The 21,396-nt window shown below is 40.3% G+C and overlaps 1 protein-coding gene across 9 annotated transcripts in view; it reads left to right on the forward strand.

The window, feature by feature from the left end:
- Positions 1 to 19,926, forward strand: part of kynu (kynureninase) — a 101,049-nt gene extending 81,123 nt beyond the window's left edge. For 8 of the 9 annotated variants that reach the window (XM_061889024.1, XM_061889023.1, XM_061889022.1 and 5 more), the window contains 5 exons: positions 2,186 to 2,259; positions 9,705 to 9,757; positions 19,265 to 19,350; positions 19,421 to 19,651; positions 19,760 to 19,926. In XM_061889024.1, the coding sequence (XP_061745008.1) occupies positions 2,186 to 2,259; positions 9,705 to 9,757; positions 19,265 to 19,350; positions 19,421 to 19,651; positions 19,760 to 19,879 (564 nt within the window). In that variant the 3' untranslated portion in view covers positions 19,880 to 19,926. The remainder of the gene's footprint in view (positions 1 to 2,185; positions 2,260 to 9,704; positions 9,758 to 19,264; positions 19,351 to 19,420; positions 19,652 to 19,759) is intronic. The other variant, XR_009804574.1, reaches the window with a different exon arrangement.
- The last annotated feature ends 1,470 nt before the right edge of the window (positions 19,927 to 21,396 follow it).

Genomic DNA, 21,396 nt, shown 5'->3' on the forward strand with positions numbered 1-21,396 from the left:
AATAAATGTCATAATTTTAATAATTAATAAGTAAGTATACTAACTATTTAATAATTAATTTAACTGTAAATGTTTTTTAATCATCATTATTTGCTTCAAGTTATTACAGTATGTCTCCATCCATCCATCCATTTTCTACTGCTTATTCCTTTTGGGGTCACCGGTGCCTATCTCAGCTGCATTGTGGCGGAAGGTGGTGTACACCCTGGACAAGTCGCCACCTCATCGCAGGGTCAACACAGATAGACACTTTTCACACTTTATTTAGTTTTTTTTAATTTATTTTGGCCAAAAGGGGCGCATTTCAATTTCTTACACACACTTGTTATTTCATATGTTGACCAAAGAGTGAGTACTTTTAAAACCAACACAGTCAATTTCAAAAATCCCTCCTTTTTGGGACCACCCTCATTTTGATAGGTTTCACCACCATTGCATTCTCTATTAGATGCAATGGTTTTCTGCATTGGGACCATGATTTATGTCATCACTTGTTCACCGGTCCTCATATGGAAGATACTTTTCCTTGTTGATGTCTCAAGAAGTGTAGAAATACAAAAACACACGCACACACACAAAAATGTATTGCTTACTTTCTTTAGACCTCTGAAAAATGCCTAACTCTTGAGGACCATCCTTTGCAGATATATAAAGATTTGAAAAATTAGTTGGAATTTCACAAGAAAAAGTTCACAATTTCACAAAAATAACTAAGATTTTGCCAGTATTATAATAAGTCCTAATTTTACTCAACGCAAGTTAAAATTTTACAAAAAAAACTTAACATTTATTTTATGACAAATTTCACCGTTTTGCGTTAAAAAGTAATAATTTTACATCAAAAAGTAATAGTTTCACGAGAAAATATTGCAATATTATAGAAACAAAGAAATTGAGGAAATTGTTTCCAATTTCATAAGAAAAAAAGTCGACACATTGTGAGAAAAAGACTGCTTTTAGCTTACTTATTTATGGAATTTTTTGTTTTTTAATTGTTTTTTAATCTTCATTATTTACTTCAAGTTATTATAGTATGTCCCCATATACATATATTTTTTTTATTTTTTATTTTGGCCAAAGGGGGCGCACTTCAATTTCTTACACACACTTGTTTTTTCATATGTTGACCAGAGGGGGAGCAGTTTTAAAACCAACACAGTCAATTTGAAAAATCCCTCCTTTTTGGGACCACCCTCATTTTGATAGATTTCACCACCATTGCATACTCTATTAAATGCAATCGTTTTCCGTGTTGGGACCATGATTTATGTCATCACTTGTTCACCGGTCCTCATATGGTAGATACTTTTCCTTGTTGATGTCTCAAGAAGTGTAGAAATACAAAAACAGACGCACACACACAAAATTGTATTGCTTACTTTCTTTAGACCTCTGAAAAATGCCTAACTCTTGAGGACCATCCTTTGCAGATATATAAAGATTTGAAACATTTGTTGGAATTTCACAAGAAAAAGGTCACAATTTCATAAAAATAACTAACATTTTGCCAGTATTATAATAAGTCCTAATTTTACTCAACGCAAGTTAAAATTTTACAAAAAAAAACTTAACATTTATTTTATGACAAATTTCACCGTTTTGCGTTAAAAAGTAATAATTTTACATCAAAAAGTAATAGTTTCACGAGAAAATATTGCAATATTATAGAAACAGAAAGAAATTGAGGAAATTGTTTCCAATTTCATAAGAAAAAAAGTCGACACATTGTGAGAAAAAGACTGCTTTTAGTTTACTTATTTATGGAATTTGTTGTTTTTAATTGTTTTTTAATCTTCATTATTTACTTCGTTATTACAGTATGTCTCTATATACATATTTATTTTATTATTTTTAACTTATTTTGGCCAAAGGGGGCGCGTTTCAATTACTTACACACACTTGTTATTTCATACGTTGACCAGAGGGGGAGCACTTTTAAAACCGACACAGTCAATTTGAAAAATCCCTCCTATTTGGGACCACCCTTATTTTGATAGATATCACCACCATTGCATTCTCTATTGGATGCAATGATTTTCTGTATTGGGACCATGATTTATGTCATCACTTGTTCACCGGTCCTCATGTGGAAGGTACTTTTCCTTGTTGATGTCTCAAGAAGTGTAGAAATACAAGAACACACAATCTGTATGGTAAGTTTATATGTGTGTGTTTGGTTGCTCAGTATTTGAACTCCGGTGCTGGTGGGCTTGCTGGAGCTTTCATTCACCAAAAACATCAACATACCATCAAACCTACGTGAGTACACACACACAAACACACACGCAAACACACACTTATTTTTTTTCTGCCACTTGGCCCCAATGGACTGTAACTTTATAAAGCAAAAATTATAACGCAAACATTTTATTTTGTCAGATCGGACCCAAACGTTTTGTAGTTGTTGTTAGTTTTGTCCATTTTCTATCTAAGTTGAACGTTTTAATGACTACTTTGTTAATGTCGGAAAAAATCTGGAACAAAGAATTCCAAAAGCAGATGATGGGTCAGTTGAGGACTTGAGTGAGCTCATAGACAGAAATCCCAATTCCATGTTTTTAAAGAAGGTGACGAAAGAAGAAGTAATCAAAATTGTAAATAATTGTAAATCTAAGACCTCAACTGACTGTCATAGAATAGATATGGTAACAATAAAAAACGTTATACAAGACATTTCAGAACCTCTTGCATATATTAGTAACGTATCATTTTTAACCGGCAAATTCCCTGACAAAATGAAAATTGCTAAAGTTGTACCAATTCATAAGAAGGGAGACACACACCAGTTCACTAACTACAGACCAGTTTCATTACTTCCACAATCCTCCAAAATTATAGAAAAATTATTCAATAGTAGATTAGATACATTTATCAATAAAAGTGGGACGCTCGTGGAGAACCAATTTGGACTTAGAGCAAATATCTTAACTTCAATAGCATTAATCAAAATAACAGAGGAAATTACTAATGCAATAGACGGTAAGGAATGTGCAGCCGCAGTATTCATGGATTGAACAAAAGCATTTGACACAATTAATCATGATATTTTAATTACGTTATGGCATCAGAGGTTTGGTCTTGAGCTGGATAAGAAGTTATTTAACCAACAGGAAGCAATATGTGAAGATGGGTGAAAATAGTTCAACACGACTGGATATATCTTGTGGTGTACCCCAGGGATCAATACTGGGACCAAGATTGTTCAATCTTTATATAGACGATATTTGCAAAGTTACAAAATACTTGAAGTTAGTTTTAGTCCTTTTTTTTTTCTTTCTTTTTCATGAAAAAGGGACGTTTTTGTCATGAAAAAGGGAGGTTTTTGTGGTTAGTGCACTAATTGTAAGTGTATATTATGTTTTTTATGTTGATAAAAATTAATAAAAAATTCTTCTGCGGCCCGGTACCAATGGAGACCACTGGTTTACAGCACTTCCATATGGAGTCTACAGACATATCAATCAGAACTGTACGCTTTACACTTTTGTATTAGAAATGGCAACAGCGGAGGATGCATGTGCATGTACGAGCCAGTCTGCCCCACAATAAGAGAAGAGCCAAAAAAAAGGAACTTATTGACTACAGTGCGGACCACAATGGCGGACTTGCACAAAGCACTTTGGGTAAATGCATACCAAATATGGATAATCTGCTATTGTCACCGGTGTGAAAAACATCCCAGGCTGTGCAAATTCAAAATGGATCTTTTAGAGCAGAGTTTTATGCATTTTATTAGTATATTCTTTTTTTAAACTAAAATGTAAAAACTTGGTAAATTGCAATACATTTACCTCAAAATGTAGTGTATATTTCTGTGAATGGAAAAACAGTACTACTGTTTTTATGGTAAAAAAAAAAAAAAGGTAGCTCAGTTGCCAAAATTTTACTGTAAAATTTAAATTTGTTTTTTTATTGTAATTAAAAAACCTGCAATCATACAGTACAATTTTTGCACCTGAGATGCCAGTTTGTTTTTTGACCACAAATCAACAACTGTAGATTTTTTTGGTGTGTTATTTTAAATGCAAAAACAGCATTTACAGAAATTTAGATAAAAATGCTGTAAAAAAACACTTTAATGTCACAATTTGAATGTCTAATATATTTTTGCATAAGTAAACAATATTTAAGTCAACATAATTTGCGATTTCATATTTTTTTTTGTCCCAAAATAGAAAGAAATAATACATTTAGTAAGAAAAGTTACAGTAATTTATTGATAAATATTATTTCCAGGGCCAAATAAAATGAAGTGGTGGGCCACGTCTGGCCCCCGAGCCTTGAGTTTGACATCTGTGTTTTAGAGGAAGTATAAAAAGGCAGATTTTGGTGACTTATACGGATCCCAAATACACAAAAACAGGTACCAAAACAGACCCCTTTAAATTCTTTACAATCCTGTCTGAATTTTATTTTATAAAAGTAAATACATTGGACTAATAAAATTGATTACAGCATTATTTTAAAGGTGAATTATTATTATTCTTATGCCTTTAATGAGTAGCTTGTATCAACACTGATTGGAGAATATGAATTTAAAGTAAAAAAAACAAAACAAAAGGTCCTGGTGTGAACTTCAGCGCCCGTCAGTGTTAACGCGGTGGGCCCCTAAAACGCAGAAGGGGCCATTTTGGTCCTCTCAGTACATTTAAGTGTAGTTGTGTGAGTTTCTCAACAAGGAGGACGATAGACAACATACTTAAGCTTCTTGTATTATTCTTACTCACAAAATTATTTTATGCTTTAAATATTTAAACATTAATCAATCAATGTTTATTTATATAGCCCTAAATCACAAATGTCTCAAAGGACTGCACAAATCATTACGACTACAACATCCTCGGAAGAACCCACAAAAGGGCAAGGAAAACTCACACCCAGTGGGCAGGGAGAATTCACATCCAGTGGGATGCCAGTGACAATGATGACTATGAGAAACCTTGGAGAGGACCTCAGATGTGGGCAACCCCCCCCCCCCCCCTCTAGGGGACCGAAAGCAATGGATGTCGAGCGGGTCTAACATGATACTGTGAAAGTTCAATCCATAGTGGCTCCAACACAGCCGCGAGAGTTCAGTTCAAAGCGGATCCAAGACAGCAGCGAGAGTCCCGTCCACAGGAAACCATCCCAAGCGGAGGCGGATCAGCAGCGTAGAGATGTCCCCAACCGATACACAGGCGAGCGGTCCATCCTGGGTCCCGACGAGCGGTCCATCCTGGGTCTCGACTCTGGACAGCCAGTACTTCATCCATGGTCATCGGACCGGACCCCCTCCACAAGGGAGGGGGGGGACATAGGAGAAAAAAGAAAAGAAGCGGCAAATCAACTGGTCTAAAAAGGAGGTCTATTTAAAGGCTAGAGTATACGGATGAGTGTTAAGGTGAGACTTAAATGCTTCTACTGAGGTAGCATCTCGAACTGGGCATTCCAGAGTACTGGAGCCCGAACGGAAAACGCTCTATAGCCCGCAGACTTTTTTTGGGCTTTAGGAATCACTAATAAGCCGGAGTCTTTTGAAGGCAGATTTCTTGCCGGGACATATGGTACAATACAATCGGCAAGATAGGCTGGAGCTAGACGTGTAGTATTTTATACGTAAGTAGTAAAACCTTAAAGTCACATCTTAAGTGCACAGGAAGCCAGTGCAGGTGAGCCAGTATAGGTATATATGTATGTATATATGTATATAAAGGTATATACAGTATAGGTATATATGTATGTATATATGTATATAAAGGTATATACAGTATAGGTATATATGTATGTATATATGTATATAAAGGTATATACAGTATAGGTATATATGTATGTATATATGTATATAAAGGTATATACAGTACAGGCGTAATATGATCAAACTTTCTTGTTCTTGTCAAAAGACTAGCAGCCGCATTTTGTACCAACTGTAATCTTTTAATGCTAGACATGGGGAGACCCGGAAATAATACGTTACAGTAATCGAGACGAGACGTAACAAACGCATGGATAATGATCTCGGCGTCTTTAGTGGACAAAATGGAGCGAATTTTAGCGATATTACGGAGATTAAAGAGGGCCGTTTTAGTAACGCTTTTAATGTGTGCCTCAAAGGAGAGAGTTGGGTGGAAGATAATACCCAGATTCTTTACCGAGTCACCTTGTTTTATTATTTGGTTGTCAAATGTTAAAGTTGTATTATTAAATAGAGTTCGATGTCTAGCAGGACCGATAATCAGTATTTCCATTTTTTTGGCGTTAAGTTGCAAAAAATTAGCGGACATCCATTGTTTAATTTCATTAAGACACGCTTCCAACTGACTACAATCCGGCGTGTTGGTCAGCTTTAGGGGCATGTAGAGTTGGGTGTCATCAGCATAGCAGTGAAAGCTAACACCGTATTTGCGTATGACGTCACCCTTAACTTAAAACAGCTAATTTAATTTAGGGAAGTGAAAAGCATACAATATGTTTTATACCTTTAATTGTTCTGTAATCATCCCTAAAAAAAATTAATTCATGCGTGTTTTAGTCTTTTTAAATTCAGTTTTGAATACAAAAAATAAAATGTGGCTGTTCAAGCACTACCAGGCATGGAATGTTCCACAACTCAAAAAGGGAGGGTTTTATTCTCTCAACACTTATTTATTCCGCTTTAGCATGAACTTGTTTCATTGTTGCTTCTTTATCTTTTTCTCTTGAGAAATGAACACGAAGGAACTGGTGTAGTCGTAGAATTATCACTCTGATGATTGGTAAAAAGTACACATACAAGCGGGATTTGGCTTCCAAACAAATTATCCCATCAATCAGACCTCTAAAAATACAACACAACATGACTAACATGTCTTACATGCATTAAAGAAAAATGGTTCATGCAATGTTTTATTTTTGTGCAAGTTTGATGCGTTTTTCTCACAAAACTTGGAATGGTTTGTTTTCCTTCTACCGTATTTCCTTGAATTGCCGCCAGGGCGCTAATTAATTTAAAACCTCTTCTCACTCCTGCCTTTACCAAAGGCATGTGGTAAAGGCAAGCATGCGCTTATAAATTTGAGTGTGATGTAAGGATACCATCATGAAAAGCACATTTAATTAAAAAAACGTTATTTTGGTCTTACCTTTATTTATAAATGAAGTCCATGCACAGCTCCTTCTGATCAAAAGCATCGATAACTTATTTATTAAAGTCTTCCTTATCTTTCTTCAGTTTTAAAAGTCTCTCCGTCTCGATGGAGATCTTCATTTATTACTTCCTGCTTCAATTGAAAGTCCAGTTTAGAAAACTGTTTTATTTTAGATATGTAATCCTCCATGTTAAAAGTGCAAGCGAGAGGAAAAAATAAACACACACTGCTCACTCTTGCTGCTTGTTGTCACTTCTTCTGCAGCCAAGTAGTCGCAAGAAGGATCACTAGCGCCCTCTACCACCAGGAGGCATTTGATGATTCATATTTGACACACGCAGCTACGGTATATTAATAAAACATAGCTACTTACTGTTCTTTTTAGCATATTCAATAGCTTGGACCTTAAATCCTACTGAATAGCTCTTAATCTTCTTCCCTTTAAGCAATTTCAAATGATTGAAATCAGCCTCCTCCATTTTGAAAATGATGACAGGTGAAGTGTCACTTGTGACGTGACGAGTTTGACCCGGTGGAAATTCTAGACATGCGCTAATTAGGGTTGGGTATCGTTTGAATTCGAACGATTCCGATTTTTTGTTTAGATTCCGATTCCTGACTATTCTCGATTCCGATTCTTTCTTTTAAAAAAAAAAAAAAAAGGCAGGGTCAAAAAAAAGTTTAGGATCTTTTAAATGGGCTAGCTAACCTACAGTCTTTCTGAATGAAATAGTCTGACATTCTCCATCAATTTTAATTCTATTAACTTTTTATGAACTTTACTATAAATTCCTCACAGGGCTGTTTTCAACTAGAATATAAATATCAAATCAATGAACTTGAATATAAATATTATAAATTATGAATACATTTTCACAGGGGTACACTTTCATCAAGAGAGCTTTATTTTTGAAAACCTCATGAAAACACATTTACACGCACAAGTGTATGATGCTGCAGGAAACCTCATGAAAACACATTTACACACACAAGTGTATGATGCTGCAGGAAACCTCATGAAAACACATTTCCACACACAAGTGTATGATGCTGCAGGTACTTAAACATGTTACCGTGCTCCCACTGATGGGCTAACGTGGTGCAGAAAAGCAAATAAACAATAAGAAACAACTTAACTTGCAAAACCCGGTCATGATTAGCAGCAGGTACAGTATAAAATCAGAGACAGTTCTTGTTTAGGAAAATTACCATATCCGCCTTCTCAGGCTGAAAGTTCGAGCGTTCTGGACAGATAGTGTCTCCTGTCGAACTCGGAGGTGCTTCATCATGTTCGACGTGCACCCTCCTATACGAAACTGTCCTGTCGCACGTGTTACATTTCGCCGATATTTAATTTTTATTAGTAAAATAAAGCCCGCAGACTTTTTTTGGGCTTTGGGAATCACTAATAAGCCGGAGTCTTTTGAACGCAGATTTCTTGCCGGGACATATGGTACAATACAATCGGCAAGATAGGATGGAGCTAGACCGTGTAGTATTTTATACGTAAGTAGTAAAACCTTAAAGTCACATCTTAAGTGCAAAGGAAGCCAGTGCAGGTGAGCCAGTATAGGTATATATGTATGTATATATGTATATAAAGGTATATACAGTATAGGTATATATGTATATAAAGGTATATACAGTATAGGTATATATGTATGTATATATGTATATAAAGGTATATACAGTATAGGTATATATGTATGTATATATGTATATAAAGGTATATACAGTATAGGTATATATGTATGTATATATGTATGTATATATGTATATAAAGGTATATACAGTATAGGTATATATGTACGTATATATGTATATAAAGGTATATACTGTACCGGCGTAATATGATCAAACTTTCTTGTTCTTGTCAAAAGTCTAGCAGCCGCATTTTGTACCAACTGTAATCTTTTAATGCTAGACATGGGGAGACCCGAAAATAATACGTTACAGTAATCGAGACGAGACGTAACAAACGCATGGATAATGATCTCGGCGTCTTTAGTGGACAAAATGGAGCGAATTTTAGCGATATTACGGAGATGAAAGAAGGCCGTTTTAGTAACGCTTTTAATGTGTGACTCAAAGGAGAGAGTTGGGTCTAAGATAATACCCAGATTTTTTACCGAGTCACCTTGTTTTATTATTTGGTTGTCAAATGTTAAAGTTGTATTATTAAATAGAGGTCGGTGTCTAGCAGGACCGATAATCAGCATTTCCGTTTTTTTGGCGTTAAGTTGCAAAATGTAAACTTTTGAACGATTCCGGGAGAATCGGAAAGTTAGTCCCGGTTCCAATCAATACTTGATAGTCGATACCCAACCCTAGCGCTATAAAAAATAATATTTTGCGAAACGAGTTTGACCCGCCGTTAATCCTGAGCCGGCGGTAATGCTAATCATGCGCTAATTATTTTTGCGAAACGGGTTCGACCCGGCAGTAATTCTAGGCTGGCGCATACTATATACCCGGCGGAAATTCAAGCAAATACGGTACTTCTCGTTGCAGAGGCCAATCAAAGTCATGGAATGTTTTTTTTTTTCCCCCACTTTAGTTGGTATGATGCGTTATGTCACTTGAATTCTTGTATATTGGCAGGCTCACAGGCTGGTGGGGTCATGAACTGAGAACTCGCTTCCAGATGAATAACGGTAACATGTCATCATGCATCGGAGGAAACACTGCCATCTTGTGGTGATAATTGACACTCCAAAACATGTAGAACAGGGGTCGGGAACCTTTTTGGCTGAGAAAGCCATGAAAGCCAAATTTTTTAAAAACGTATTTCCGTGAGAGCCATATTATATTTTGATAATACTTTGATATGGGGAACCCATCCATCATCCATCCATCTTCTTCCGCTTATCCGAGGTCGGGTCGCGGGGGCAACAGCCTAAGCAGGGAAACCCAGACTTCCCTCTCCCCAGCCACTTCGTCTAGCTCTTCCCGGGGGATCCCGAGGCGTTCCCAGGCCAGCCGGGAGACATAGTCTTCCCAACGTGTCCTGGGTCTTCCCCGTGGCCTCCTACCGGTTGGACGTGCCCTAAACACCTCCCTAGGGAGGCGTTCGGGTGGCATCCTGACCAGATGCCCGAACCACCTCATCTGGCTCTTCTCGATGTGAAGGAGCAGTGGCTTTACTTTGAGTTCCTCCCGGATGGCAGAGCTTCTCACCCTATCTCTAAGGGAGAGACCCGCCACACGGCGGAGGAAACTCATTTCGGCCGCTTGTACCCGTGATCTTATCCTTTCGGTCATGACCCAAAGCTCATGACCATAGGTGAGGATGGGAACGTAGATCGACCGGTAAATTGAGAGCTTTGCCTTCCGGCTCAGCTCCTTCTTCACCACAACGGATCGGTACAACGTCCGCATTACTGAAGACGCCGCACCGATCCGCCTGTCGATCTCACCATCCACTCTTCCCACACTCGTGAACAAGACTCCTAGGTACTTGAACTCCTCCACTTGGGGCAGGGTCTCCTCCCCAACCCGGAGATGGCACTCCACCCTTTTCCGGGCGAGAACCATGGATTCGGACTTGGATATGGGGAACATATTCACCATTAATTAATTGCTTATTAACATGTACATTCGTAACATATTGGCTCTTAATCAGTCATTTTTAAGTACTTATTAATGCCTTTTTCTGCATGGCCTTATTTTACAAGCAGTAAGCCATTAACTAAGAGTCTTCCCTCAATAACCTCAGAATTATTGCTTATTAGTAACCCTAACCCTTATATGGTCCCCTAGTGTCCAAATAACTCTTAATTAAGTCTTTGTTATGAACAGAATGGGTGACAAAGAACAGCCTTGGCGGAGTCCAACCCTCACTGGAAATGTGTTCGACTTACTGCTGGCAACGCGGACCAAGTTCTGGCACTGATCGTACAGGGAGCGGACCACCACAATAAGACAGTCCGATACCCCATACTCTCTGAGCACTCCCCACAGGACTTCCCGAGGGACACGGTCGAATGCCTTCTCGAAGTCCACAAAGCACATGTAGACTGGTTGGGCAAACTCCCATGCACCCTCAAGAACCCTGCCGAGAGTATAGAGCTGGTCCACAGTTCCACGACCACATTTCGAGTGAGGGTTGGACTCCGCCAAGGCTGCCCTTTGTCACCAATTCTGTTCATAACTTTTATGGACAGAATTTCTAGGCGCAGTCAAGGCGTTGAGGGGTTCCGGTTTGGTGACCGCAGGATTAGGTCTCTGCTTTTTGCAGATGATGTGGTCCTGATGGCTTCATCTGACCGGGATCTTCAGCTCTCGCTGGATCGGTTCGCAGCTGAGTGTGAAGCGACCGGACTGAGAATCAGCACCTCCAAGTCAGAGTCCATGTTCTCGCCCGGAAAAGGGTGGAATGCCATCTCCGGGTTGGGGAGGAGACCCTGCCCCAAGTGGAGGAGTTCAAGTACCTAGGAGTCTTGTTCACGATTGAGGGAAGAGTGGATCGTGAGATCGACAGGCGGATCGGTGCGGCGTCTTCAGTAATGCGGACGTTGTACCGATCCGTTGTGGTGAAGAAGGAGCTGAGCCGGAAGGCAAAGCTCTCAATTTACCGGTCGATCTACGTTCCCATCCTCACCTATGGTCATGAGCTTTGGGTTATGACCGAAAGGATAAGATCACGGGTACAAGCGGCCCAAATGAGTTTCCTCCGCCGTGTGGCGGGGCTCTCCCTTAGAGATAGGGTGAGAAGCTCTGCCATCCGGGAGGAACTCAAAGTAAAGCCGCTGCTCCTCCACATCGAGAGGAGCCAGATGAGGTGGTTCGGGCATCTGGTCAGGATGCCACCCGAACGCCTCCCTAGGGAGGTGTTTAGGGCACGTCCAACCGGTAGGAGGCCACGGGGAAGACCCAGGACACGTTGGGAAGACTATGTCTCCCGGCTGGCCTGGGAACGCCTCGGGATCCCCCGGGAAGAGCTAGACGAAGTGGCTGGGGAGAGGGAAGTCTGGGTTTCCCTGCTTAGGCTGTTGCCCCCGCGACCCGACCTCGGATAAGCGGAAGATGATGGATGGATGGATGGATGGATGGATGGAGTCTTTGTTACTAAGAATATGTTCCCCATACTAAAGTGTTACCAATATTTTTTAACAATGAATACAAATAAATGTGTGCATTTTAAAGTTAGACCAACATTTTTAGAGTGTAATAAGTCTCTTGTTCTTTTTAATAACATTGTTATTCTGAAGCTAACAAATAATAAATAAAATACTTCTTACGATTAATGCAACTTCTTGGATTGATGGAATAAAACGCATGAGAATGTTTTTAATTTTGAACGTTATTTTTAACCTTGTGATTACCAGCCGAATCATTCATTACTTATCGCAGGGGTCGGGAACCTTTTTGGCTGAGAGAGCCAAGAATCCAAATATTTTAAAATGTATTTTCGCAAAAGCCGTATAATATTTTTTTCAACGCTGAACACAACTGAACGCGTGCATTTTTAAGTAAGACCAACATTTCTAGATTATAATAGGTCTCTTATTCTTTGTAATAACATTGTTATTCTGAAGCTAACTGTGGAGGGGGCGTGGCCTGCAGAGAAGCGGGGTGTTGCCAGGACCAGCCTCGAAATCAGCGACAGGTGCATAGGAGGCCCACCTGGGCCTTTTTTAAAATCTAATTTATAAGCAGCAGCCAGGAGGAGAGACGGGGTTGGGGCTGGAGCCAGAGTGCGAGCGAGAACAAAATAGTAAAAAGACAATTGCTGGAAAACAACTGAGAGACTTATTGAAAAATAAAAAAAATATTGTAACACTGAAACAGGCTCTCATGTCGGTGTTTGGTGGTCTGAAGAACCCCCAGGAGGGCAAACCCTACACTAACCGATAATAAATAAATCACTTCTTACTAGGGATGCACCGATTAATCGGTTACCGAATATATTCGGCCGAATATGGCAAAAAAAGCCACATTCGGCCTTCGGTGGAATGAGTTAAAAACAAGGCCGAATAGTGGGGTGTGACGCAAGTTTTTGACGCGGTGACGCAATCAACCAACGTGCAGTGACGTTGGGATATGTTGTGTACCTGTATAAGTGTATGAGGTTACAAGCACACACTTATTGAGATTTAGTGGGGCCTCTGTTTACATTATTAGCCTGTTGTGTAGGCTACCTGTATAAGTGTATGAGGTTACAAGCACACACTTAATTGAGATTTACTTGAGCCTTCTGTTTACATTATTAGCATATCTACTGTGGCTAAGGAGACTTTTGGCAAAAGGACAATAATTCATTTGTTGTGGGTTTATCCACTTTAATGCACTTTATTTTTTTTTTGGAATGCATGTTTTGTTTGAAGGCCTAATATAAATGAAAAACGTTGTGCTTTTTTTGAAAAGCAAAGGCTACTGGAATATTAAAAAAAATGTCAATATTCAATAAAAAATTACTTTATTTGAAAAACATGTCTAAATATTTATTCTAGGCTATTTATGCACTATTAAAAAAATTGTGAAAAACTGCTTTCATTATTCAGTATTCGGCCTTCGGCCAAGCGTTTAAATTTTATTCGGCTTCGGCCACAAATTTTCATTTCGGTGCATCCCTACTTCTTACCCTTATTGCAACTTCTTGAACAAGTGCGGTAGAAAAAAGGATGGATGGATAAAAATGCATGCGCATGTTTTATATTTTGAACATTATAACAGGGACGGCGTGGCGCAGTGGGAGAGTGGCCGTGCGCAACCCGAGGGTCCCTGGTTCAAATCCCACCTAGAACCAACCTCGTCACCATGAATTGATTAACGTGGACCCCGACTTAAACAAGTTGAAAAACTTATTCGGGTGTTACCATTTAGTGGTCAATTGTACGGAATATGTACTGAACTGTGCAATCTACTAATAAAAGTATCAATCAATCAATCAAACCGTTGTGTCCTGAGCAAGACACTTCACCCTTGCTCCTGATGGGTGCTGGTTGGCGCCTTGCATGGCAGCTCCCTCCATCAGTGTGTGAATGTGTGTGAATGGGTAAATGTGGAAGTAGTGTCAAAGCGCTTTGAGTACCTTGAAGGTAGAAAAGCGCTATGCAAGTACAACCCATTTATTATTTTCAACAGTCTCAGCTCAGATTTATCCGAGAGCCAGATGCAGTCATCAAAAGAGCCACATCTGGCTCGCGAGCCATAGGTTCCCTACCCCTGACTTATCGTGTTAAGCAATGTCAGTTAAGATTTATCTGAGAGCAAAATGCAGTCGACAAAAGAGCCACATCTGGCTCTAGAGCCGCAGGTTCCCTACTTCTGATGTAGAACAACACATTTGTTTTGCCCTGAATTTCTACAAATTAAAACCCGCCTTCCGCCCGATTGTATCTGAGATAGGCACCAGGGCCCCCCGCGACCCCAAAGGGAATAAGCGGTAGAAAATGGATAGATGGATGGATAAAGACGTATAAGTAGAAAGAGAAATTGCATAACGGAAATTTGCTTCATGAAGTCATGACCAGCAAACACTTTGTTGAAATGATGAATCTACCAGGCGAGTTAGACATAAAGACACAGTTTGAAGAGCATTTCTTTTTAAGTAACATGACTTCAAGACATTTTTTATGAACAAGTTTGTTTGATCTACATGAGAGCACGGCATTGTACGCATGTTCCAAATAAACTCCAACAATAACCATCATGCACATTATGTACATAGGCTTTCTTAATAAAATGCTGCCACATTATAACTTGCAAATTTTAGGTAACATTGAATCCAACAATAGGTATGTTAGAACACTTATGAGGTAAAATTCACACTCTTTCTGGAAGCAAACTAACACCTCGACTCGCCACATCCTGCTGCCGGCTTGTAAGCACAGCTTATTCGACCGCGGCGGTCATGTGACTAGGGAGTGCACGCCGAGCTCAAAGAGCAATATAGAAAAAAAAAATTTAATGAATTTGACATTTGCAACCTCATTATACTATTGGCTAAGTTTTATATTCATTAATGTAAGTTTGTCAATGCCCGACCTGTTTTCTGTGCATTTAAAAAAAGAAATACAACTCTATGTTAAAACAATCTCTACCTCTAACAATCAAAAAGCTGTAAAAAAGATGACGCTGCGTTCCAAATCTAAATTATTTACTGTACTTGTGTGAGCCTATGGTTTTGCACTTTGTTATATATAAATATATATATATATATATACATATATATATATATATATATATATTAGGGCTGGGCAACGATTAAAAATTTCAATCGAAGTTAATCGCACAATTTCTCCGATTAATCGCGATTAACTGCATTGTATACGCAAAGCCCAATAATGAATTCAAAAGTAGTGTGTAGTGCACCTTTATTGGAATATTCTCCCACATGAACAAAAGCAGCAAAACATTTGTTGTGCAAACACAATTTAAATCAGTCCTTGTTAAACAGTAGCAGTTAAATAGCATATTTTATAAAAATCAACTCAAAAAATGTAAATACAAACATTTAAGCTTATTGCCACTGCCAGAGTATTTAAGTTATCCTGTTTGTTATGGAAAATAAATATAATCTACATACAAATCTCTGAGCCACAATCATAACATCTGAACAGGCAATTTCTGAGGTAACAGCAGAAACATTTTTTTTATCAGGGATCTTATGTTTAAAAAAACGTTATTATAGGTAGTGGGCTGTTTTAGGGAATTTTTGATCAAATTATCCGTAGTAGCAATATTAATAATGTTGTGTTTATTCTGCGTAGTGCACTTAAAATAATTATGACCATATCTAGGAATTGATATGATGGGAATTTTCCGATTGTTTGCTTGGTGCTTTGATAAACTGAACGCATCATATACATGGTACTATATTGTGATGTTATGAGCCAGGGAAAAAAAGAACTACCCTACCCAGCATGCAACAGGAGTGACGAGCATGCGCAGTAGCCCGGTATAGGTTGTGTCGCCATGACAGCATCTTGTATGTTGTTATATGCACGCTCTGAAAGCAAACGTTAAGAACTCAGCCAACACTCCTGGTCTGCATTATTCATAAATAGACAGACAACACATATACTCCGCTGCTTCACAGGCCGCTGGATGTAGCCGGCAAAGTATTCCCATGCTAGCTAGCCGGTCTAGCAAGCACGCGTCATTCAGTCCAAAACGGCCCGATCTATCCACATCCAGAATTGTCTGGCGGTCGTAAGTGATCCCGGAGTGACCACGCTGTAAGCCAGCCATGAAATTTGCAGAATTGTCCGGTATTTTTGCCAAATGTTCCATCTTTACCAAGAGCCCCTCGATGCCGGGCGACGCCATCTTGTTAAGAAAAGGCGTTGACAAAATAAAAGCATGTAAACAACATACGCAAATGTGAGATAAAATAATTGTCGGCGTTAATAGATTGATGAGTTAACTCGCAATTAACGCATTAATTTGCCCACCCCTAATATATATATATATATATATATATATATATATATATATATATATGTCTTGATTGGATTATCCAGACAATAGTGCTCGATACCGTGGTAGAGCGCAATATGTAGGTGTGGGAAAAAAATCACAAGAGTACTTCATCTCTACAGAACTGTTTCATGAGGGGTTCCCTCAATCATCAGGAGATTTTAATGGAAGCATTCACATTCACATTAAAATCTCCTGATGATTGAGGGAACCCCTCATGAAACAGTTCTGTAGAGATGAAGTAGTCTTGTGATTTTTTCCCACACCTACATATATATATATATATATATATATATATACACATATAGCATTCTATTTTTAGTTACTTTTTTGAGTTCACAACCTCCTAGCGCTGTTTTGTACTTTTTATACTGTTTTTGTACCTTTTTTGTATAGCTGGGTTGGTTCGGTGGCCGTGCCAGCAACTTGACGGCTGCAGGTTCAATCCCCGCTTCCGCCATTCGAGTTACTGCCGTTGTGTCCTTGGGCAAAACACCTTACCCACCTGCTCCCAGTGCCACCCACACTGGTTTAGATATAAATATTCGATATTGGGTTTCACTATGTAAAGCGCTTAGAGTCACTAGAGAAAAAAGCGCTATATAAATATAATTCACTTCACTTCAATTCACTTATTATCATTTTTAGATTGTTTGTAAATGTTGCCATTTATAAATAAAGGTTTATAAAATATAAATAAATAAATAAATGAAAAAATAACAAGAGCACACCAGTCACTTCCTGCTGTTGGCATATAACCAAAGCTGATTGGACCGCTGTGGTCACGTGACTAGAAAGAGAGTCAAATGTTAAAGTACCCATGATTGTCACACACACACTAGGTGTGGTGAAATTTGCCCTCTGCATTTGACCCATCACCTTGGTCACCCCCTGGGAGGTGAGGGGAGCAGTGAGCAGCAACGGTGGCCACGCCCGGGAAAATTTTGGGTGATTTAACCCCCAATTCCAACAATAACTCCCATTTTTATAGTCTTTGGTATGACTCGACTGGGGTTTGAACTCAGAACCTACTGATTTCAGATCGAACACTCGCACCACTAGACCACTGAGTAGGTAGAGCAGGGGTAGGGAACATATGGCTCTAGAGCCAGATGTGGCTCTTTTGATGACTGCATCTGGCTCTCTGATAAATCTGAGCTGATGTTGCTTAACACGATAAGTAATGAATAATTCAGCTGGTAATCACAGTGTTAAAAATAATGTTCAAAAAATAAAATATTCTCATGCATTTTTAATCCATCCATCCGTTTTCTACCGCACCTGTTCAAGAAGTTGCGTTAATGGTAAGAAGTTATTTATGTATTAATTGGCCCTAGTGTTTGAATGTGAGTGTGAATGTTGTCTGTCTATCTGTGTTGGCCCTGCGATGAGGTGGCGACTTGTCCAGGGTGTACCCGCCTTCCGCCCGATTGTAGCTGAGATAGGCGCCAGCGCCCCCCGCGACCCCGAAAGGGAATAAGTGGTAGAAAATGGATGGATGGATGGGTAAGTGTGGGGCTTGCCCTCCTGGGGGTTCTTCAGACCCCCAAGCACCGACATGAGAGCCTGTTTCAGGGTTACAATATTGTTTTATTTTTCAATACGTTTCCAGAAATAGTATTTCCAGCCCCAACCCCGTCTCTCCTCCTGGCTGCTGCTTATAACAGAGCGACAGGTGATTAGATAACAAGCCCCAGGTGGGCCATCTACGCACCTGTCGCTGCAGACCCGCAGACCACGCCCCCTCCACAGTTAGCTTCAGAATAACAATGTTATTACAAAGAATAAGAGACCTATTATACCTTGGAAATGTTTAGTTATGTTCAGTGTTAAAAAAAAATATTATATGGCTCTTAGGGAAATATACTTTAAAATATTTGGCTTTTTGGCTCCACGGTGGCAGAGGGGTTAGTGCGTCTGCCTCACAATACGAAGGTCCTGCAGTCCTGGGTTCAAATCCAGGCTCGGGATCTTTCTGTGTGGAGTTTGCATGTTCTCCCCGTGAATGCGTGGGTTCCCTCCGGGTACTCCGGCTTCCTCCCACTTCCAAAGACATGCACCTGGGGATAGGCCCCTCCCACTTCCAAAGACATGCACCTGGGGATAGGCCCCTCCCACTTCCAAACACATGCACCTGGGGATAGGCCCCTCCCACTTCCAAAGACATGCACCTGGGGATAGGCCCCTCCCACCTCCAAAGACATGCACCTGGGGATAGGCCCCTCCCACCTCCAAAGACATGCACCTGGGGATAGGCCCCTCCCACCTCCAAAGACATGCACCTGGGGATAGGCCCCTCCCACTTCCAAAGACATGCACCTGGGGATAGGCCCCTCCCACTTCCAAAGACATGCACCTGGGGATAGGTTGATTGGCAACACTAAATTGGTCCCTAGTGTGTGAATGTGAGTGTGAATGTTGTCTGTCTATCTGTGTTGGCCCTGCGATGAGGTGGCGACTTGTCCAGGGTGTACTCCGCCTTCCGCCCGATTGTAGCTGAGATAGGCGCCAGCGACCCCGAAAGGGAATAAGCGGTAGGAAATGGATGGGCTTTTTGGCTCTCTCAGCCAAAAAGGTTCCCGACCCCTGAGGTAGAGAGTAAAGAGGAATGGCATAATAGTCTCCGCAAAAGTAGAAAAGTATGGATTACTTCAACATGCAACAATGTGTGTGTGTGTGTGTGTGTGTGTGTGTGTGTGTGTGTGTGTGTGTGTGTGTGTGTGTGTGTGTATACGCAGTGCTAGATCTGCAGCCTGGTGTGAGTGGTTTCAGACTGTCCAACCAGCCCATTTTGCTGGTGTGCCCCCTTCAGGCCAGTTTGGAGGTACTGCACCCATTTGCCAGGTATAGAAGTCCAGTCTAGTGTCTTTGATGTCATGTCGTGTTCCGTGCAGGTTTTCAACATGACCAGCATGCAGGCCCTGCGCAGGAAGGCTGTGCTGCTGACAGGATATTTAGAGTACCTGGTTGCCCACGACTACTCGGGGGACCACACCCAGCCCTCTAAACCTCAAGTGCGCATTATTACGCCCCCCGACCCCGAGCAGAGAGGCTGCCAGCTGTCGCTGTCTTTCTCCGCTTCTATTGGGCGAGTCCACCAGGAGCTGGAGAAGAGGGGCGTGGTTGTGAGTTCATGGCTATCACGTTACACCCGTGTCGGGCGGGACTCTGTTGCAAGTAGGGGAGCAGGCCTTCCACTCACAAATACTGTGTTTTGTGTTTCCTTGTCTCAGTGTGACATGCGCGACCCGGACGTCCTCCGTGTCGCCCCGGTGCCGCTCTACAACTCATATGGTGACGTCCATCGTTTCATCAAAAGTCTGGAGGCGGCCCTGGCTGCCAGCTGCTGCTAATTAATTAGCAGCCAATATCCTTCAATAAAATATCCAATAAATTCTTGAATTCCTCAAAATAGAATTTCTGGCAGTGAATGTTTGTGACTTGTTGAGCCAGCTTTTATAGACCAGGTCTCCACTCGGCACCCAACATCCTTTCCAATCCCAACAAAACCTACCGTATTTTTCGGACTTAAAATCCTTTCATTTTCTTAAAAATCCACAGTGCGCCTTATAAGCCGGTGTACGAAATAATTCTGGTTCAATCAATCAATCAATCAATCAATGTTTATTTGTATAGCCCTGAATCACAAGTGTCTCAAAGGGCCGCACAAGCCACAACGACATCCTCGGTTCAGATCCCACATAAGGGCAAGGAAAAACTCACAACCCAGTGGGATGTCAATATCAATGACTATGAGGAACCTTGCAGAGGTCTCCCCTAGGTCTCCCCACCTAGGGGAGACAGAATGCAATGGACGTCGAGTGGGTCTAGCATAATAGTGTGAAAGTCCAGTCCATAGTGGATCTCACATAATAGTGGGAGTCCAGTCCATAGTGGATCTAACATAATAGTGTGAGAGTCCAGTCCATAGTGGATCTAACATAATAGTGAGAGTCCAGTCCATAGCGGATCTAACATAATAGTGTGAGAGTCCAGTTCATAGTGGATCTCACATAATAGTTAGAGTCCAGTCCATAGTGGATCTAACATAATAGTGAGAGTCCAGTCCATAGTGGATCTAACATAATAGTGAGAGTCCAGTCCAGAGTGGATCTAACATAATAGTGTGAGAGTCCAGTCCATAGTGGATCTAACATAATAGTGTGAGAGTCCAGTCCATAGTGGATCTAACATAATAGTGAGAGTCCAGTCCATAGTGGATCTAACATAATAGTGAGAGTCCAGTCCATAGTGGATCTAACATAATAGTGAGAGTCCAGTCCATAGTGGATCTAACATAATAGTGAGAGTCCAGTCCATAGTGGATCTAACATAATCGTGTACGAGTCCAGTCCATAGTGGATCTTACATAATAGTGTGAGAGTCCAGTTCATAGTGGATCCAACATAATAGTGAGAGTCCAGTCCATAGTGGATTTAACATAATAGTGAGAGTCTAGTCCATAGTGGATCTAACATAATAGTGAGAGAGTCCAGTCCATAGTGGATCTCACATAATAGTGGGAGTCCAGTCCATAGTGGATCTAACATAAAAGTGAGAGTCCAGTCCATAGTGGATCTAACATAATAGTTAAGAGTCCAGTCCATAGTGGATCTAACATAATAGTGAGAGTCCAGTCCATAGTGGATCTCACATAATAGTGAGAGTCCAGTCCATAGTGGATCTAACATAATAGTGAGAGTCCAGTCCATAGTGGATCTAACATAATAGTGAGAGTCCAGTCCATAGTGGATCCAACACACCCCTTACATATTTCACAATCAAGTGAAACGCAACAAATAGTGAAATTTGAACTTGAAGGGTACAAAATAAACCCACCTACGATCTTATATATCTGATATTTGCTGAA

The sequence above is a fragment of the Nerophis ophidion genome, linkage group LG27, assembly GCF_033978795.1.
Source record: "Nerophis ophidion isolate RoL-2023_Sa linkage group LG27, RoL_Noph_v1.0, whole genome shotgun sequence".
NCBI lineage: Eukaryota > Metazoa > Chordata > Actinopteri > Syngnathiformes > Syngnathidae > Nerophis > Nerophis ophidion.